This window comes from Ochotona princeps, chromosome 2 (assembly GCF_030435755.1).
Source record: "Ochotona princeps isolate mOchPri1 chromosome 2, mOchPri1.hap1, whole genome shotgun sequence".
Lineage (NCBI taxonomy): Eukaryota > Metazoa > Chordata > Mammalia > Lagomorpha > Ochotonidae > Ochotona > Ochotona princeps.
In genome coordinates, this window is record NC_080833.1 from 99,693,743 (window position 1) to 99,709,272 (window position 15,530).

Below are 15,530 nucleotides of genomic sequence, written 5' to 3' on the forward strand. Positions count from 1 at the left end.
GTCCAGGGCTGAGCCAGGAACTGGGAGTCTCATCCGGGATTCCCATGTGGATGGGGGAGGAGCTCTAGCACCTGGGCTATTCTCCACTGCTTTTCCCAGGTCACTGAAAGGGAAGCTGGAAAGGGTAGCCTTAACAGGAATTGATGTCCACATGGAATGCTAGTGTCACAGGTGGTGGTTTTACCTACCCTGCCGCAACGCCTGCCGCAACGCCTGCCCCTGCCTTAAATTGGAAATTATTTTCCTTCTATTTGAATGCTATTATTGCTTTTGAATGCAGTTAATTCTCTTTGCGTTGTTGAAAACTGGTTCAGATTCCGTGGCTTATGTTTTTACGGATATTTTTCTGTGTATAGAATCCTAGGTCAGCAGTGATTTTATCACTTAGAAATGTCACTCCATGAACCTGGGGGCTTTGTTCCTTCTGAGCGTCAGCATATAGTTGTGCTGTGCTCCATTCTCTGTCCTGAGTAGTTTTACCCGGATGGACCTATGTGTGGTTTTCATTCATAGACTATCTTGAATCTGGGGCATGATGTCTTTATGGTTTTGGAAAAAATTTAGCCATTATTCTTTCAAAAGTTTATGCTATTTCTATTTCATTCTCTTTTTCTTTTCTTTGGCTCCTGTTACACGTATCTTTAGCCGTTCTGTGATGTCTTTTGTGTGTCATAGGCTCTTTTCTGTATCCTTTTTTCATTCTTTCTTACACCTGGACTTCAGACAGAAGTTAGTGATTGGATTATACTGACTTATTTCATACAGCATCAAATATATTCTCAAACCTAATTATTGAGCTCTTAATTTTAGTGTTTTTAAAGCATTTTAATTTAAATTTGATTAGTTTAGTAGGCTGCAGCTTGGGAAAGAAAATCCTGTTTTCTGTTTCTTTAGCATATTAATGATAATTACTCTGAAGTCCGTGTCTAATGGCATCAGTATCTAGATCCTATAGATCTGTTCTTATTGTCTGTTTTCTGTTTGCTTTGTTTTCAGTTATTTGGAATGTCTGGTAACTTACTATTGAATATTGGAAAAATTATAGAGGCTCTACATATTATCTTCTTCCCAAGAGAACTTACTTTTTTTTCTTGGAAGAGCATTAAATTAAGGAAAGCTAATTTGATCCAATGAAGTATTGAGATACTTTAAGACTGGATCTTAATCTTAAAGAGAGCTAGTTGGCTTTTTCAACTTTGCTTTTAACTCAAGAGCATAGCTCTTCCAGAGTTGTAATTAGAAGTCTGGATATACACTGCCCACAGTCCACCTTTCACTGTGGACTCACAATTTCAATGTTTGCTTCCATTCTCTGAGAATGGTTGAAAGCTTTGTTTAAATTTTTATCCTTTTAGTATTTGTTCTCTGCTTAGGCCCTTAGTCACTCACTCCTAACCACTCAATATGTTTCTTTTCTTTTAAAAAAAAAAAAAATGTTTATTTTGAAAGAGCAACAGAAAAGGAGAGAGAGAGAGAGATTTTTCATCAATTGGTTTTACTCCCCAAATAGCTGCAATAGCTAGGGCTAGTTCAGGCCAAAGCAGGAGCCCAGATCTCCATTTAGAGCGCCCACATGGGGAGCAGAGGGCCAAGCCCTTGAGCCATCTTTTGTTGCTTTCCCAGACACTTCAGCAAGGAGCCAGGACTAAAAATGGAGCAGTGGGACCTGAAGCAGCGCTGATTAGGGACACTGTGTCGCAGGCAGTAGCTTAACTTGCTGCACCATAGCGCCAGCCCTACAGTGCATTTCATGTGACTTAACAGGAAAAGCCACACAGTATATCAGGCTCCGTTCTCTCCTGTTGCCCTTTTGTTCTAGGGTCTTGATTCCTCAAAGTCTCGATATTCTAAGTGTCCCTGAATTTAAGTTGCTACCCTCTTCATGTGGCTGGAGGCTCTGAGTTAGAAACTTCTACTTAGTCTCTGACCAAAACCATGTAAGCATTGGCAAATTTCCCAAGAAGAGCAGTGGATGTGGTTGGCAGCACTTCCGTGCGTTTTGTAATCTTTGTCCCTTGGTGGCAGGTGGCCTGGGTGGCTCTCCAATGCGTCAGCCTCTTTTTGTCCACTTTGGTTGTTCTCAGATCAGCAGTTGTTCTAATACAAGCTACTCTAGAAAGCAAGAAGCCAAGATCTGAAAGTGCAACTCTCAGTTATTGGTCTTTTGAAATAATTTATAGTCTGCTTATCTCTCCCAGATCCCCCCACAATATTTGAGCAAGTTATTACAATGAAATACACCTGTATGTGCAATGAGAACGTTAAGATAGGGTAAGACATCAAAAGTACAAAGGCACAGGATGGCACAGGAACATATAGAGGTAGAGGGAGGAGAGGGTTACTGGAAATTTAAACCGTGAGTGGTTTCCATAACAGACTGTGGTATTTAGCACTTACTCTCCTTGAAGCCAAGTTATAAAAGGAAATAAGAATTTTATGTTTGTTGGTGAAAAGAGAACTTGGAATTATAGAGAGATTAAAAGGAAATGAAGTCAGCAGTGTCATTACATTAAATGATTTTTTCTTTTTGTAGATTTGGATAATTTTATTTTAAAAAATTTGATCCAGGTGGCAATGGAAGTAGAGTGTGGTATGTTTGCAGACTTGTCTAAGGGTATCTGGTCTGCACAGAGTGTAAACCTGATGCTGGGCTACTTGGTCATTGGGATTACTAATGATGTGGCCCAGGAGCCTTAACACCACTGTGAGAAGCTGATCCTGAAGGGCCCTTATATAGGCCTCAGCATTAAAGGTGTGGAAGGGGGTGTCTGAATTGGCCTGACATGAGACTTGCCTATGTAGTCCTTTTTTTTTTTCCAAAATAAGAATTTTTGTTTGCTTTTGAAATTTTAAAAATTTATTTGAGGGCCTGGCACAATAGCCTAGTGGCTGAATCTCACCTTGCGTGCACCATGATCCCATACAGGCGTTGGCTTGTGTCCTTTCTGCTCCACTTCCCACCCAGCTCCCTGCTTGTGGCCCGGGAAAGCAGTAGAGGATGGGAACCCTGCTTCCACATGGGTGACCCAGAAGAAGCTCCTGGCACCTGGCTTCAGATTGGCTCAGCTCTAGCTGTTGTAGTCACTTGGGGAGTGAAGCAGCAAACAGAAGATCTTTCTCTCTTTCTCTCCTTCTCTCTGTATGTCTGTGTTTCTAAGAAAAATAAATAAATCTTTAAAAATTTTTTTTTTATTTGAAAGGCAGAGCAGAGAGAGAGAGGAAGATGTATCTTGCATCTGTTGGCTTATTCCCCAAATGCCTGCAACAGCCAGTGTTGGGCCAGGTGGAACCAGGGGCCAGGAATTCCATCTGGGTCTCCTACATGGGTGGCAGAAACTCAAGTAGTTGAGGCATCATCTTCTCCATTTCAGGGTGTGCATTAGCAGGAAATTGGATCAAAAGTAAATGTGGAACTCCTTCCCAAGCACTCTGATATGGGATACAAGCACCCTAGGTGGCAGCTTAACCCACTGTCATGCAATTTCAGTCCCTCATGTGTTTCTTATTTCCTAGGGAAAGAGTATACAATGATCCGTTAACAAATATATTTTTTTCTGGTAATAAATTTAAATGGCATTTTATCACATAGATTCTTGTGTCAGTGAACAACATAGTGTTCTTAAGGCTGGCCAAGAAGTGGTTTTCATATGAAGATTTCTTGTATTGACCCCTGAAAACAAATGAAACCATTGCTTTAAATTGTTACTTAGAGACATGTTTATGGGGTGCAAACTAATACAGTTCAGGAAATTGTGGGATTCTCAGTTGGAAACTCAGAGTGCTGGGGAAACTAGAGAAACATTTTTCTTTCCTTTATTCCCTCAATTATCAACTGCTACAAAAGGTTTTGACAAAAAAAAACTGGCAATGTATGACTGCAGATATGCTTTTTGATTTGAAAAGAGCCATATGCTTTATTTTTTAAAAGGCAATATTTATTTTTAAATATCATTAGCTCTTATTTAACCATATTAACGGAAGTCTGTGCTAAATACCAGATTGCCTGTGGCAAGCCGGAATTCTGTTACCAAAATCTAAATTCTTGATTTGCATGGGTGAGGGGACATTCCAGTTCTGCATGCAAGACACTGCTCAGGGTTACGTCTCCTCCGATTAAAATTTGTTCTTTCAACATCTGTTTGTAGCTGCTATACTTTCCCTTGTGGCACCATCACACAATCCTTGTCAGAGGGACTTCTTTTGCAGGTTGAGCTGGAAGGTGCAGGAAGGAGCACCTAAGTGATCGCAGGGAAAGGGGGAGGAAGTGCTGCAGGACGAAGAGTGGATACTTCCAAAATCAATAACTAAAAAATGTTATCAGGTCATCTAGGACCCGGCCTGTGGCCAGGCTCATCATTCCGCATTCTCCCACTCCTTACTGCTTACTAAGTGACAGGCACAGTTGTGAGTGCTGTAACTGCAGTATCTGTGTTCATCATCACTGCGACCCTCAGTGGGTCTGCATCTCAGATGGCAAGACTGGGGCACAAGGAGATTAAACGCTGGACGGTGTTGCCTCTAAAGGGTCTCACCTGTAATGCTTTCTTTTGTCACATTGGGATACTTGGAATTGCCTGGTCCCCTCTAAAAGTGAATGTAGGAGCAGGTGTTTGACCTGTTGGTTAAGACAGGCCCTGTCCTATACTGAGATACCTAGTTTTGAACCTGGGTCTGGCTCTAGATCCTGACTCCAGCTTCCTGTAAATGTAGACCCGGGAAGCAGCAGGCTATAGCTCAAGTAACTGTCCTTGCCATCCACATCCACATAAGAGACCCGGATTGAGTTTTTGGCTTCCAGCTTTGGCCTGCTGCTGCAGGCATTTGGGGGTGAATTAGCAGAAGGGAGTGTTCTCTCTCTTTCTCTTTCTCTTTCTCTTTCTCTTTCTGCTTTTCTTCCTCTCTCTCTTAAAGATATATTTATTTTTATTGGAAAGTCAGATTTTCAGAAAGAAGGAGAGACAGAGAGTAAGACCTTCTGTCTGCTGGTTCACTCCCCAAGTGACCGCAGGGCCAGAGCTGAGCCAATCCAAGCCAGGAGCTTTTTCTGGGTCTCCTATGTAAGTTAAGGGTTTCAAGACTTTGTATCATCCTCGACTACTTTCCCAGGCCACGAGCAGGGAGCTGGAAGGGAAGTGGAGCAGCTGGGACATGAACTGGCATCTGTATGGGATCCTCGCACATGCAAGGTGAGGATTTAGCCACTAGGCTCTCATGCCAGGCCCCAAAATAATTTTTTAAAGAAAGAAAGATGTATTTATTTGAAAGAGTGATAGACATGGAGAGAGATCTCGTATTTGCCGATTCACTTCCTAAATGGCAGCCAATAGCTGGGATGAGACCAAGCTGAAGCCAGGAGCCTGAAGCTCTGTGTGGATCTCCCATGTAGATGGGAGGAACTCAAGTATGTGGCCATCATCAGCTGTTCCCCAGACACATTAGCAGGAAGCTGGGTTGGAAGCTGGGATTATAACCAGTGCTCTGATATGAAATGCAAGCATCCCAAATGGCATCTTAATTTGCTGCACACTGCAATGTCCATCCCTAGTGTGTCTTTTGTGTGTGTATGTATGTGTGCGTGTTTTAAGATTTAGTCGAAAGGCAGAGTGTCAGAGGGAGAGAGGGGGAGCTTTCATCTGCTGGTTCACTCCCTAACGGTGACAATAGCCAGGTCTGGCAAGGCTGAGGTAAGGAGACAGAAGCTCCATCCTTTCATCCTGGTTTTCCCGGTGGGTAGGGTACAGGCCCAAGCACTTGGGCTGTTTTTGCTACTTTCCGAGGTAGGTTATCAGGAAACTAGTTTGGAAACAAGTAGCTGGGACTCAACAGACACTCCTGAATGGGCTACCAGTGTCCCATGGAATGTCTTAGCCTGCTGACCCACATGACTTGTCCTTTATCCTTTTTGAATACCAGTTTTCACAAACTTTTTAAGGTAGTCTCATATTATTTCATTGATATTTGGATTACCAATGACAAAGATGAGCTTTAAAAATATAAAAGTACGTGGGTGTGATCATGGGTAAGAGCCTAAGAATATGAAGTCTCTGTGATAAGGTGTGTGCATTTGTGCATGCACACACATCTGAGTGTGTATGGGATGATCTAGAAGACAATGCTGGATCCAGGTCAGTCAGCTGCAGTCTGCTTACCTCTCTGCCCCTGTCACTTGTCCTAGTCTGACATGTGGCTGGCTCCCAGACTAAGAGTAAGTCTGCCTGTACATACGGCATCTTGATGCCAGTGAAAGTAGAGGTGTCTTTACAATTGGCTGTAGCATAACAAAGCTGCAGAGGGAAGTCTGATCCTCCCATAGTGTTAGCTCTGGCTCCTCTCTGGGCAGAAAGTATGGGGTCAGCCCCACCTAACAGATGGGGAGTTCTGACAGCTGTCAGGGCTGTGCTGCGTGTTTGCTCGGAGTGGGAGGTGTGAGACCGTAGGTGCTGCTTAGGGAGTGAGGGAAACAGCATGTTCCAACGCTGCTCCCCCACAGTACTGAGCTGTGAGTCCATTCTCTGCAGGGAGTTGGGAGACACACACACACTCACACACCTTTGTGTTGCTACTACGTGCAGCAGCTATTTGTAAAGAGGGCAACGTGGTGCAGACTTCTGTAGCTTCTCTTAGAACTGGAGTTAGACTGGTCCTGCCCCAAGCTGGACGCCATGCTCAGAACACACATGATCCTTGGTCACTCTTCCTCTTACAAGGCTACATTCTTTCCCTTCTCAAGATAAAACGATAGTGGGTGAAGAAGGTTAGACATCATTTTAAGAAAGTGCACCTCAACTTTTTTTTAACCCTAACCCAAACAAGATACATGGTTCTCTTGCACAGTAATTGGGTACACCTATAATTTTGTCTGCTTAAGAAAGTATATGGGCCCGGCGGCGTGGCCTAGCGGCTAAAGTCCTCGCCTTGAACACCCCGGGATCCCATATGGGCGCCGATTCTAATCCCGGTGGCTCCACTTCCCATCCAGCCCCCTGCTTGTGGCCTGGGAAAGCAGTCGAGGACGGCCCAATGCTTTGGGACCCTGCACCCGCGTGGGAGACCTGGAAGAGGTTCCTGGTTCCCGGCATCGGATCGACGCGCACCGGCCTGTTGTGGCTCACTTGGGGAGTGAATCATCGGACTGAAGATCTTCCTCTCTGTCTCTCCTCCTCTCTGTATATCTGACTTTGTAATAAAATAAATAAAATCTTAAAAAAAAAAAAAAAGAAAGTATAATGAGGGAGGGAAAAAAAGAAAGTTTCATGAAACAGCATTTACCTCTTTTTTTTTTCTTTTTTTTTTTTTTTTTTTTTTTTTTTTTTTTTTTTTTTAGCATTTACCTCTTATGAAGTGCAGGGCATCTTAATACTTTCCGTTCCATTTATATAGTTTTGTTAGGGAACTCACACATGTTGGCCACAACCATTACACAGTCACTTCATAGCCCATTGAAGGGTGCCAGCTCCAGAGTGTGAAAAATACAAGTTTAACCTGTGGAAAGCAAGTGGCATTGAGATACATGCTGGGGCTGCCTCATTCAAGTTCCACAATGTGGGGGGCATGAAAGACAGAATTCTGTTGCTTGCCGGTTTTGGAGGCTGTAAGTTGAAGACAGAGGTGTTGGCAATTTGCCACATCCAGGAGCTTGGTAGCTTCAGGCAGTTGTTAAGTTCCTTGGCTGTGTCTTTGTCTTCACCTTCATGTACATTCTCCTTGGGTGTGTGACTGTGTCCCTGTTAGTTTCTCTTCTTAAGGATCCCAGCCACTTTGCATTGTAGCTGCTAACCATATCCACTACAAGTCCCATTCCCTAAACAAGGTCCTGTTCTCAAGTTCTTGGGCGTGGGGGTCAGTGTCTAAATTTTGAGCAAGGGACAGCTGACCCATTTGTAACAAATGAAGCATGCAAGTGAAAACAAAGTTTCTGTTTTAATTGAGCCCTTGATACCTGGCCGACTCTGAGTTAAGGGTTTTATTTCTTTCATAAAATGAACCCTTCTTGCCCCATTGTAGAAGTGAGGAAGCTCAGAGAGGGCTTGGCTGAACCACACTTTCTTCGGTACACTTTACCACTCTGGCTGTTCCCGGAGCATCAAAAAGGAGCTGCTGATGCTCACTCTGGTCTAACTGAGGTCCGAGCACAGGCCGTAGGTATTCCTCCACACCGTGCTGATGTTTGCATCTTAAAGCAATCATAGCCTCCAATCTGTCCCCCTGCATGTCATGCTTGTGGGCCAGGGAACACCCCTGAGCCCTTAGCCATGCCCACTGGGCTCGTCCCTGTGTGGTATTTTCTACAATGCCCAGCGACCTACCAGGTTCTCTCCCTCTGTGCTTCCCCATCTTCCTTCTGAATTTAGATCAGAGAGAAGGAAATGAGCCAGAAAATAGAAAATTAATACTCGGTAGAGTCGTCATATTTTGAAATTAATTTATAGGCCATGTCAGATAGCAGGAATTAAGTCATTTTATCAGCAAGCCACTCTGGGATTTAGAAATTGGCATCTATCGTTGTAAATCAGTTCCTGCAAGCCCCCAATGGATGGTATGTAGGATGAGGGTTGATACCCTGTGGGCAGAAATGTAAACACTTGATAAGCCATATCCTTCCTTTCATACCAATCGTTCTCCATCACCCCAAGTGACATGCTACGTTCAGCAGCAACTGGAGGGGAAGCTAGCCAGGTGTTTGGTTTGCCTGCTTTAGTACTTACCGAACTCACTGCCCATCCCTAGGAGTTGGTCAAGTGAGAGGTGCTCATATCCGGGACTATTCCTGGCTCATGGTTCCAGGGATTCACTTATCCTCCTTCTGCGTCAGGTGCCACATCTCTGCTGTTAGCAGGAGCCTCAGCGGGCTGCTGCACCTGGCCTGGGAAGATGTTCTGTGATGAAAGACCTGCCTTTGTTCTCTTGTCATTGCAGCCCTGTGTCGAGGGCGTGTGGTGAGAGTCCCCGCAGGGACCCTGGTCCGGGTGGCAGGCACAGAGCTGGTGATCCCCTGCAACGTCAGTGACTATGACGGCCCCAGTGAGCAGAATTTCGACTGGAGCTTCTCACCTTCCGGGAGCAGCTTTGTGGAACTGGCAAGCACCTGGGAGGTGGGCTTCCCAGCGCAGCCATACCAGGAGCGGCTGCAGAGGGGTGAGATCCTGCTGAGGCGAACTGCCAATGACGCCGTGGAGCTGCACATACGGAATGTCCAGCCCTCTGACCAAGGCTACTACAAATGCTCAACGCCCAGCACGGATGCCACCGTCCAGGGCAACTATGAGGACACAGTGCAGGTTAAAGGTATGGTCCTCAAGTGGGATTTATCTGCCAATGGCTAGATCTTCCTCTGCCTACTCCCCTGGCTGTGGCTGGCCTAGCTCCTTTGGGTGTTTAGTCCCTCCATGGACAGTGGGATCCTAGTGACTTGCCTGATGGAAGGCAGGTGACCTCAGAGGGCCAGTGTTGTCATGAAGCCTCCCATGAAAGGGGAGTGAAGATTGCCTAGGGTAGAGCCCAGCTCTGACTGCTTGGGCTTATATGACCAGTTACCCACTCTGCCACTTGTCAGCTGCATGGCAGTGGGCCCATCACAGCCTCAGCTACGTCCTCCATACTACAGTGTCCATCTTCAAGGTTGTGAGGAGGTGGTGGAGGTGAACAAGCAAACACTCTGGAGCAGAACCATAGTAAGTGTTCAGAGGTTACTGATGAGGAAGGGGCGTGGTCAGGAGGCTGTCCCGGTTCATGGGAACAACATACACTACAAAGTTCAAGTTGATGTGACCTTTCTGATTGAAGTGCTTGTTTCTAGCAGATGTTGTAAGTGTTCTACCGAGAGAAACGAGGATGTAGCCACTGCTTACTGATGGATTCGACCATGCAAATAATCACTTGTTTGGGGTTTGGTTTTGATTTTGCCGTTTTTCCAAATCCTCTTTAAGATTCACTCCTGCAGTCAATTTTTAGAGCTTGATAAAGAATGTAGGGCAGGACATTCCATGACGTACACAGAAGGAAATGAAAGAGCATAGGGTAGTTACTTGCCTAAAATCACACAGCCAATTAGTAAATGGGCAAGAACAAAAAAATTTAATTTGAGGCTGACAAAATAGAAGATTATTATTATTACTCAATTATGCAATTATTTGTGCCCGGCCTTATTCCCCTTGAAATCTCTTTCTGTGTAGCAATGTTGGTAATTATTAGGAAAGCAGAAATCACACATGATGATATTAATTCATGTCTGCTAAGTAGGCATTCAAACAGTCAAACCTTAAAGCCGTGGCGATAACCCCAGCCCTTGGTAGCGGCCCCCTCTGGTGACCAATGTGTCCGTGCCCTCCTAAGTTTCCTTTCCCTGGGATCTATAGAAGTGGAAGCAGTAGCCAGGAGGCTGCTGCTCTCCCTGCCTGGCCCCTATCCTGTAGGCTCCAGCCACAGGCAGCTCGTGCCATGCTTTCCTGCTTTAACTAGTGGAGGATCACCTTACCTCCAACCCCTCAGGCTCCCTCTTGCAGCCCTGTGTCCTCACCCAAGGAGTGTCTAGCTGCCATACTTGTAATTTTATCATGACTGATAGGTACAGTGCCTGTCCAGCAAAAGTGCTCTCCTTAACTCCCTCCACTCTGTGTTGGCTCCCTGGAGCCTTTCTAGTTGTCATCTCCCTTTTAGGAAGTGGAAGCAGAGAGTAGAGTAGCTTTTCTTACGTGGTAGAAGTACATACCCCAGATATAGTTCCCAAAAGAAGTCTTCAGCACTCATTGCTGGCAGAGGTGTTTTATTGCATCTAACTCTTTTTGTCCTGCTTCAGGTCAGTTGAGATTATAGAGGAGTAAGAATGGTGAGAACATGCCCACACATGGGCATTTGAGTGAAGGGGGCAGGGAAACTGTTCCAGGTTGACAGCCCCCACCATGACTGAGGGCTGGGGTCAGGCAGTTGTAGCCCTTGCTGCAGGGATGCTGTGCTCAGCTGGCTCACACTGTTCTCTTCCTGCAGTGCTACCAGATGCCCTACACTTGGGTCCCAGCGCAAGGCCTGCACCCAGCCTGAGCCTGCGGGAAGGGGAGCCCTTTGAACTGCGCTGCACGGCCTCTACCACATCGCCATTACACACGCACCTGGCAGTGTTGTGGGAGCTGCACCGTGGGCCCGCCCAGCGTAGTGTGCTGGCCCTGACACACGAGGGTAGGTTCCGCCCGGGTCCTGGCTATGAGCAGCGCTACCACAGCGGGGATGTGCGCCTGGACACTGCCGGCAGCGACACCTACCGCCTCTCCGTGTCCCGCGCCCTGTCTGCTGACCAGGGATCCTACAAGTGTGTGGTCAGCGAATGGATCACAGAGCAAGGCAACTGGCAAGAAATCCAAGAAAAGGCTGTGGAGGTCGCCACTGTGGTGATGCAGCCCACAGGTAGGCATCTGGGAAGGGTGCATGCTGTATGGGATCTCACTTTGTGATGGTGGTAGGTGACGTGAGGAACCAAGAACCAGGAGCCCCATCTTTTTCTGGTTTTATAATTATTTCTACTTCTGGTTGATGGTGCAGGAAGTAAGGTGGTACTGATAATTTGGAGAGGAGTGTGTTTGTTTTGTGCTGTGTGCACGATTTTGCTTTGCAACTGTTTTTGTCTGAATTTGTGGCCGCGGAGAACTGCAGCACACATTTGAGAGTGTGTATTTCATGATGTGTATTCTCCATGAACTTTTTGGAAATTCCTTGAATGAATAGATTTGAAATGTCTTATACCACCAAAACAAACTTGCCTTCAGAAAAAAAAAACTTACCTATTTGTATTTATTTGAAAGACAGACAGAGAGAGAGAGAGAGAGAGAGAGAGAGGCAGGCAGAGATCTTCCATCTGCTGATGCACTCCCCAAATGCCCACAACAGCTGGAATACAACCAAAGCCAGTAGCCCAGAACTCTATCCAGATCTCCTATGGAGAGAATAAGACCCCAAGTACTTGAACTGTCACCTGCTGCCTCCCGGATTGCACACTAGCGAGACGCTGGATAGGAAACGGAGAAGCCAGAACCCAAACACAGGCACTTGGATGGGGGCAGGGGCACCCCAGACAGCGTCATAACTAATGCACCAAATACCTACTCCTTTCATTCTATTTTCCACAGACATTTTGAAGTTCCCTGGTAATGTTGGGACAGTTCTTTCATTCAGAGGCCATGCCTACCAGCCCTTTCATCAGTGTTAGGTCCCACCTGCATTTGGGTTGCATCTGTTCACACACTGTCCCTTGAGCTCATCTCAGTCTTTCCATCTGCCTTTTCCTCAGCCATTGGTGATGGGTGCTCCTTGTGGGGCTTCCTGTCTGACTGTGATCCTCCAGGCTTGCTTTCAGGCCACCTCGGTTGCCCTATGTCTGTGGGGTAAGGTGCTATCGGGTTGAATTTCTTCATACTTTCCTATGTCATGCATACCTCAAGAGCATCCATGCTTGAGGTCGCTACAAAAATTAATTTGTCTTGTTATCTGTAATTCGATTTTTGTTTTTTAAAACTTTCCCCATTCTAGCTGCAGAAGTAATCAATAAAATACAAAATGCATTTTAGAAAATACACTTAGACAAATAGTAAGGGAAAGCCATGGCTGACTGGCTGTGCAATAGGTGCTGGTGGCTCTGTTTTGGGCTGGTAAAAGTGGATGCTAAAAAGCAGCTCATGTGATTGGTCATCACAGGGTGGCTCCCCTAGCTGCAGAAATGGCTTTTGCAGATCACCTCAAACCACCTTAGCGTGTGATCTGTCTTCAAGCTGCCTGAGAAATCTTCAGATTTTCAGCTTGCAATAAACACTTTTTTTTTTCCAAAAAAAGATCTATTTTATTTTTATTAGAAAGTCAGATTTTACAGAGAAAAGGATCTTCCATCTGCTGATTCACTCCCCAAGTAGCTGCAATGACTGGAGCCAAGCTGGCCCTAAGCGAGGAGCCAGGATCTTCTTCTGGGTCTCCCATGTGGAAGCAGGGTCCCAAAGCTTTGGACTGTCCTCTACTGCTTTCCTAGGCCACAAGCAGGGAGCTGGATGGGAAGTACAGCAGCCAGCAAAGCTACCAGCATCCATATGCAAGGCGAGGACTTTAGCCACTGGGCTATCACCTTGGGCCCACAATAAACACTTTCAATGAGACAGACAGCTTCTGGGTTTGAACTATGCAGCACACACTCTTTCTATGCAGGACTTTGTTGGAAAGGTATTTCTTATTTAGAATATACCTCAAAGCCCATAATATCCAGTTATAAGACTACAGTACTCTGAAACTATTAGACTGGGAGCTTGTAATTTTTTTGTGCCATGGATTTCTTTGATGGTCTTCTGACATTGACAGACCCTTTCTCAGGAAAAAAAAAAATGTTTTAATTTGTAGAATATAGTATTCCAGCTGACAAAGGAAAGCAATTATATTGAATAAGTTATCAAAATATTTTAAGACAAATTTGCTTTCCAGTCATTTTATGCTACTTTATAAATGCATTAATAATAAGATTCAGTGGCAGACCTAACAACCAGAGTGATTTCTAAGTAGCAGTGAAATGTGACTGGTTTTCAGAGTATCTGCAATGGCTATGATGTGACAAGAAAATATCTGTGATTTCTATGGGGGAACAAAATCCCAGAGACAGGGAATGCCACACTGGTTTGTTCATGCTTTCACACTGAGAACAGAGGCTGTATTTCAGGTAAAGGCAACGGAAGGGAAGATGAGATTTTGTATGTTTTCCTCTCTGGTTCACAGACTCCCTCCGTTCTCTTTGTGGACCGCAGGGTATGGTGTTTCTCTTCCTATCAGCCTTGACACGGTCTGTACCCAACTGTTCCTATGTTCTCCTCACATTGTTAAGATCAAGGCACAGAGCCCCCAGGACAACAAATCCATGTTGCCTGTGTGGGGGGCATCACCACCCTCCATCATTGGCATGGTCTGAATGGTGGCATCTTGCTACCTAATTTGTGAATTCCGTTACGTTGGGGGAGAGAGTCTGCATTCCTGCAGCCTTTACCTCAGTCCCCTGTTGCTATACAGACCCCTTAAGTGTGTTTCTTTTTGTCCTTTCAGCTCTAGCAGTAAACCCTTGAATCCAGTATGTACAGGACCTATGGTTAGGGAGGCAACAGGTGTTTAGCCACTTATACAAAGAAAATTACAAGGTGGACTATGCAGTTGAAGAGACATTCCTGCCAATACTTCTACAACCTAAAAACGATGGTTTCCAAACTCACAGTCCACACTGCCTGCTGTCTACTTCCTGCTTCCTCACTGACCACATTCCCTCTGATTCCAGGAGTTGTCAGCCCAGTTGCTGACTCCAGGAGGATTCCAGGGCTTCTAACTGGTGTAGGCAGGAAGGTAACTTGCAAGGAGCTCAAGTGGCCAGCACACCCCTACAACCCTGCCAGCACTGCCCAAACCCACCTTGTTAGCAGTGGGAAATCCCAAATTTTGCAATTTTACTGGGTAAAAATACCCATTGTGACTGCCAGCTGCTACCCTGTGTTGGCATTTAGTTCATTATAAAGTTGTTACAGTGACCCTGACTGATACCCCTGCTCCTATGATGCACCTGATGCGGAGACACTTCTGAGATTCCCACCCAACCACCCCACCCCAAAAAGTGCAAAGAAATGGGCAGTACTCAAGCCCTACCCCAAACTCTGCTCTTTTAAATATTCAATCAAGCCCTTTCTGAGATACCACCCCTGGTGCCTCCAGATCATATCAAGGAATGGCCTGAAGCTGTGTTACATGTAACTCTCTCTTGACCAGTGTTCCTTCCTGTGCAGTTTCTCTTTGTGCATGAATAAGTCCTGCTTATCTGTTGGCCTTTACTTGTAGCTCAGCTTGAATTCCTTCTTGCGTCAAAGACAACGACCAGGAATCACCCACCCCACCATATGACCACAGGCATTGTGTATCGAGTGATTCAAACTATAGAACCCAGCTCAGGGCAGCAGCTTCCATTCTGAATACCTTCCAAAGCTACCCTCAGTTTACTTTTAGCCCCTTGAAAATGGTGAATGAAGAGGAGGTGCTTGGAGGGTGGGTAAAAGAGAGATTGAACTTTTAAATTCCCTTATCTAATACTTGGTTGAACTTATTTCCTGTATCTCTCAAGGTCATGCTTGAGCTTGAAAAATTTGCTTTAAATGCTGTCAAGATTTGGAAATATTCACATGAAAGGGGTTGGGTCTGTTCGGAGTTGGGCCCAGCCCCTATCCCTGGGCTTGGGCAGTGCCTCATGCTGAGCCACTTTGCTAAGAGTCTGGGGCTGTGCCTCCACGTGAATCCTTTGGGAGGTGTTGGCTGTTCATCATCTAAGTAATTGTTCCTGCACCATTATCACGGGCTGAATGTTTTTCTTCTCTGATTACAGATGTTCAACTTCGTTTTCAAAACCCTCTGAATAGAGGAAAATGTTTCCATGTAAAAAGCTTCAACAGGGGAATGCTGAAACTAGATCTGCCTTGAGTCTCTGGCACCAAATACTTGACTGCTTCAGCTAAATATAGCTGGCTTTTAATTATCCCCAC

At 45.4% G+C, this 15,530-nt stretch overlaps 1 protein-coding gene across 1 annotated transcript in view; it reads left to right on the top strand.

The window, feature by feature from the left end:
- Nucleotides 1-15,530, top strand: part of PTGFRN (prostaglandin F2 receptor inhibitor) — a 77,951-nt gene that overhangs the window by 23,910 nt on the left and 38,511 nt on the right. The window contains exons 2-3 of the mRNA XM_036494282.2: nt 8,917-9,285; nt 10,984-11,397. Coding sequence (XP_036350175.2) covers nt 8,917-9,285; nt 10,984-11,397 — 783 coding nt within the window. The remainder of the gene's footprint in view (nt 1-8,916; nt 9,286-10,983; nt 11,398-15,530) is intronic.